General features: G+C 41.4%; 1 protein-coding gene across 33 annotated transcripts in view; it reads left to right on the forward strand.

The window, feature by feature from the left end:
* LOC109553295 (mitotic spindle assembly checkpoint protein MAD2A) overlaps nucleotides 1-6,000 on the forward strand; it is a 651,283-nt gene that overhangs the window by 195,296 nt on the left and 449,987 nt on the right. For 5 of the 33 annotated variants that reach the window (XR_011567001.1, XM_070790788.1, XM_070790786.1 and 2 more), the window contains 2 exons: nucleotides 539-714; nucleotides 2,500-2,661. The exons of the other annotated variants lie outside the window; for them this stretch is intronic. Coding sequence is in view for 4 of the 5 variants with exons in the window: in XM_070790788.1 (XP_070646889.1) it covers nucleotides 539-714; nucleotides 2,500-2,661 (338 nt within the window). In the remaining variant the exon portion in view is untranslated. The remainder of the gene's footprint in view (nucleotides 1-538; nucleotides 715-2,499; nucleotides 2,662-6,000) is intronic. 33 annotated transcript variants of the gene reach the window in all.

The following is a 6,000-nucleotide window of genomic DNA, read 5'->3' on the forward strand; positions in this document are numbered from 1 at the left end:
TGATAAGCACTGTCAGGCAGGATATCTCGTGAAAGTTGATCCTTTTCAAGGGAGAAAATTGCGCATGACGGGGTACTCAGAAAGCCAAACAGGTAACTCAACAGAGGACGGAAACTTCCTACAAATGCTGCTTGATTTGAATATTAAATAATGTTGCCTTTCAAATGAGATCTGAACCCAGAATCCACTGATAACACTTAATATTAGGAAACTTGTGTAACTATAGGGTAAGTGTCTCATGCCACAGGGCAAAGGGAATAGAGAGCACTGTCTGGGGAATACTGTCACAGGGAGAATCAACCCTGAGTCTGATCACGCCTCTAGGTTTAACTACTGGTTTGCAGAATATGGGCAAGAAGAACATGTTAACACCACAAGGATACAATTAGCCTGCTTCAGAATGAGGGGAATGCTATATAACAAATGGTTCAGTTTCTCTCTTTCAGCCTCTGCCATGAACATGCTGCTGAATGTAAGTGGTGAAAATCAGGCTAAATAAGCTCAACTACTACTAGTGAAAATCTCTCTTCTACATTAGTTTCAGACAAGAAGACAGTTAGGAAGAGTTCTCTCAAAAACTGGGCATTTGGCTGTATCTCCAGGACCCGCAAGGAGAACCAACACACGTCTCTACCACCCACAAAGCCAAAACAGCTCTTTGGAGCTCCTCTTGAGGATGTATGTGATAATGACACCCTGCCCATCCCAATTCTGGTAGGTCTTATTTTGGTTTCTGTAACCTTCCTTAAAAGGGGAGTGCTGAGACATCAAGTGTTCTCTTCCAAATCTACTCCAAATGAAGAAGTCTGGCTTTGTCCGATAAGATTCATAACATTACTTCAAAGAACAACATCTGATTTAGGTACTGCAGAGTCAGAAGGCAAGTACAAGATGAAAAGATACTCTCCTCCATTCCGCTGATTTCAACAAAGACCCATCTATACCAGCTCAGACCAGTTAACATGGACTCTGTAAGTTAAGGCAGTTAGAGAAGGCGAGGTTGAGGAAAAGAATGAGAGCAGTCCTTTACAGATCACCTTTATGAGGTGAGAAGGGGCAGCAGTCAGATTAGTGAGCTACTGCTCTTACCCAAGAAAAGAGGAAGTATATAGAGGCACGTATGTGGAAAGCTCCTGTCTTAAGGGGGCCTGTTCTTCTGCAAGGTTGTTCAGAGTAGTTATCTCTTAAACAGCTGTGGCAAGGAATTGTGGAGATCAGCCAGAGGCTGGGACAGGCTGGGAGCTGGGCAAAATCAACCCAATGTCCATTTTTTCCTTCGGGTGACAGAGTGCTTGTTTTGCATAGAATGGTGGGGAGGTCCTGGAGGCGAGTTTTAACTCCAGGCTATTTTGACCGCGTAGCTTTCCTTCAGACTCTGTGTGTAAGAATCTCTGCGAGCCCACCTCATCCTCATATGTCTCCCCGTGTCCTCCCTTGAAGTCCACACGAGTCTCAAGTCTCCTTCAGCTGAGTCTACTCCCACTTAAGATGCAAAATGTCTCACAGGGATTTGATTTGCAACTCAAGTGTTTAAGCATAAAGTACGCATCCTCTGGCAAAGATGAATCATTTGCTCCTGACAGAATGTGTCAAAAGAGAGTCACAGAGTTCGAACTGTGCTATATCAAATTAGTGTACTGAACTGTAAGCATTAACTCTTGTTCACTGTCCACTATCTCTCCAAGCACTACACTAGATGCAGGGAATTTTATGGTATATATGAAGGAATTTGTCATACTAGCTACGTGCTAGCTACTACCCCAGACCTTGCGTCTTTCACAGAACATTTAGGGGGTAGCCATGACTATCATCACCCTCACTTCATCAATGAAAAACAAAAGAGCCTCACCCAAGTATGTGCTATGCCCAAAGTCACACAGTGGATGACTGGCATAACAGATTCCACATTCCTTGAAAAACCTGGCTCCAATATCTGTTATCTGTCTAACTCTGCAGACAGCAGAGGATATGAAAATACAGGAAAAGGAACTACAAAGACTGATGAGACAAGAATGTCATCGGAGAAGGAGGAGAGGCTTATTGAGCCTGATTTTGAGGGGAGGGAATACAGGAAACAGGACTGAATGGGGTGGACAGTCCCTGGAAGGGGAAGAAACAAATGGGGCATGAATATGGCAAAAGGATTTCCACACTTAGAGAAGAGCATATATAATAGGGAATAAAGAGAAAGGAGTGGTGAAGGAGAAGTGGGTGAATCTACAAAGGCCTCAAAGCAGAGACGTTTAACACAGTAAATTCACTGAAACGGAAAATCTGATTACACGAGTGTTTACAATGTTTCAGTGTATGAATGTCAGATCGATTGTTGGGTCAAAAATATATTTAGAGACACTGAAGAAAAAATTTCAAATTGACTTCGGTGCTGTTCTAGAACTGTACCCTCATATACCACAGATCTGTCAAAACTGGAACAAGCTTGCGCTCTGGGCTTCTAGACATGAAACGTCCAACAGTTTTCTTTTCTTTCCTTCCCGATAGGATATGCTTTCCTTTATCAATTCAAAAGGGCTGCTCACAGAAGGCATCTTCAGAAAATCAGCCAGTATAAAATCATGCAGAGCCTTAAAGAAGAAACTAAACTGTGGAGACACAGTGAACTTGAATGAGGAACCAATACTTGTGATAGCCTGCGTCTTAAAGGTAAGGAAAGTCTGAGCATTATCCACACACGGTAAATCTGAAGCTATATGACTGGTGCTTCATTATGAATGCCCAAGAAACCTAATAGGCATAAGAGAGGAAGGAGCTGAAAAGTGAAAAACACTTCACAAGCCAAAACTGAAGGAAGGTACTGCAGATGTTATAAGCCCCATACATTAGATATTTTCCTTTTTCATTGCACATCTTGACTCCTGAACAGTCCATGCAAAGGAATAACAAGATATGTCAAAATACCCACTTACACATTGAGTGTTTACCAAAACAAGCTTCCTGCTTTGGATGACTTCCTCATCACCTTCCTAATGAAGGCCACATTTCCAAAATAAAATTCATAATAAGCCTTTGGAAACAGTTAACAGAAGTAACTTCCCAGGTGACTCACACAGTAAAGAATCCGCCTTCAATGCAGGAAACCTGGGTTCCATCCCTGGGTTTCCAGGATCCCCTGGAACAGGGACTGGCATACGACTCCAGTATGGTTGCCTGGAGAATCCCATGGACAGTGGAGTCTGGCAGGCTATAGTCCATGAGGTGGCACAGAATTGGACACGGCTGAAGCAACTTAGCATGGATGCAGGACAGATGTTTACTCACTATGGTAAATTCGTGTGTTTAGTGTGTGTGTTTGTGTGTCTGTGTGTGTTAGTCGCCTCGTAACAGCCGACTCTCTGTGATCCCATTGACTGTAGCCCAGCAGACTCCTCTGTCCATGGAATCCTCCACGCAAGAATACTAGAGTGGGTTGCCATGCCCTTCTCCGGGGGATCTTCCTGCCAGGCATCGAACCTGCATCTCTTGCATCTCCTGCATTGGCAGGCAGGTTTTTTCCCACTAGCACCACCTGGGAAGCCCATTTGTCTTACAATGAATCAAAAAATGCTTAGTGAGGCCACCAAAATCTCTGATCAGTGCATCATCCTTGCTTCCCCTGTGTCTCAATGCCTTTTACTTGAAAATTAGTGTAGGGATGACGCCACTATTTGTTCCTTCTTTTTCCTCCTTTTATCTCCCTTACCATGATTAATGGCTTTGTTAACATTTGTAAGTTTAGCCCACCACCCAAGGTTACAGTTACATGGTAACCAGTTTTACTACATGCCTAATCTTATAAATCTTATTTTTAAAGTGAGTGCAACAATCAAAATCTGTTTGGAATTTTGCAAAATTCAATAGGTTTATACAAAAAATAGACTGAGTTTGAAATGATACAGCTAAATCACAAGTGTGTAGTTAAATTTCTACCAGGGCGATAATACAACAGAAAGAAAAAATTAATCAATCCATCTTGGTACTTGTTAGCAGCTATGAACAAAAATATATTGATGTAGTAATAAGTACAGAAAGGTTATTAAAATTATCTTAGAAACCAAATAACATATGGGGTTTCCTTGTCCCCTATTAATGTTCGATTGTATGATAATAGCAACAGTGCAGGTATGATTTAGAGTTGACCCCTACTACACTTGACCCATAATAATACACACTAGAGTGCTACCCTCTAAAAGGTGCACACTTGGAACTGATTTCACTTTTGAGCAAGTGTTACTGGGCTCTTGCCTGTTTCCATGCTATAAGCACAGAGTAGTAAGAGGGTGGCTACTTATGGATACAGATCTTAGACAGTCCAAAAGTTTTCTCTTCCTAAAGTTGATTGATCTTGGTGGGGAATCAAACCTTGCAACTTTGGCCTTGAGAATACCATATGTCAAAGCAGCCATGGAGTTGGTCTAAATCAGAAATAAATATATAGTCAGAACCACATTGAGTTTGTCATTAAACTGCCTATAAACAGTAGTCCAATAGCAAATACCATGGCATATTCTGCATGAGTCATGTCCTGGCTTAACCATACTCAGTCTCACCAATCGATTCTACAGCACAGGGTTCAGGAGAGAGAATAGACATACTCCAAGTGCATGTAGTTTGGTACACAAGGCAAAGGCCCTGCTGCACACTCCCAGACTCCAAAAGTCAAAGCCAGATGACATGGTTGAATGGCATCACCAACTCCATGGACATGAATTTGAACAGACCCAGGTGTTGCTGATGTACAGGATAGCCTGATGTGCAGTCCATGGGGTAGGAAACAGTAGGACAGAACTGAATGGCTGAACTCACATGGAGTGCTTCCTCCTTCCAAATGTACTGCGGACACTCCATAAGAAGCATAGTGAAACACTGATGACCATCATTGAGTACTCTATACCAATTCCAAGAAAAAGTATGAGAGGACTGAGACTTTGTGCATTATCTTCATACTCTATCCTCAGTACTCAAGAGAGTGCCTGACACAAACAGCAGCTCAATAAGTACTGAAACAAGCGAACACTAATAGGATTGTAATCATGATAGTTGCCTTAGAAACACTGCGTAAAGAAGATACTATTAAGAGAAGTCAGGCTGTATATTAAGACCAGTGGAAGCAAGTTGTGCCTTTGAAACTGGCAAGGCAATGCAATCATTTCCCCTCAGTCTTGCACAACAGGTTACAACTTCATCCATTTTAATAGGCCCCATTCTCTGATATTAAGACTTGGTCATCAGGATAAAGTTTTCAGGCCTCCACTTAGGAAGCTGACATTTGCATATTCTATGCCACAGGTGTCAAGTTGCAATGTATCTAAATTTTCAGTTTTCTCTTTGGGTGGATATATTGAATTCAAAGAGTTGTAAGGGTAACTTGTAGTTTACCATTGGGGCTTTTGATTTATTTCTAACACCTGCTGCTTAAAAGTCTGTAGAACTGTACTTTTATATGATTTTTTTTTTAAATAAGATTGAAGCTATTTCGATACTAGCTTTTTCCCAAAGAACACACATACTTCAGGTATTCTCTTAATATGTGTAGAAGAGCATGTAGGGGTGTAATTTTGTTTGTTTTATTTCAGAACTTCTCTTTCTTGAATCACAAGCAAGCATGTGTCTGAAGTAAACTAACAAAATGGGCATGTGGGTTTCTTTTCAAGAACCTAATAGGATTTAGGATCAGTTATCACCAGGCCTTGCCAGTTTGTACTAATGTGTTAACATGTACACAAAGAGTAAGTTCCAGGCGATAGAAGGAGCTTTAGCTTCATTCTCACTACAGCCCAGACTCTGCTTTTATGCTTCTAATTTTAGTTGGGGAAAATCCAACCAGTACTTCTGGGTGTGCAAGGCTGTGGAGAATGACAGCCAAGCTCTGTGTGAATCAGTGTGCGTGGCTGTGAAGGAATTGTGGACTGAATTGAATTTTTCCACTAAATATTTTCTTTGCAATTTCTCCATTGAATTTATCCTAAGAATAATATATACTTTTTGATCTATATAAGGATTTTC

This window comes from Bos indicus, chromosome 6 (genome assembly GCF_029378745.1).
Source record: "Bos indicus isolate NIAB-ARS_2022 breed Sahiwal x Tharparkar chromosome 6, NIAB-ARS_B.indTharparkar_mat_pri_1.0, whole genome shotgun sequence".
NCBI lineage: Eukaryota > Metazoa > Chordata > Mammalia > Artiodactyla > Bovidae > Bos > Bos indicus.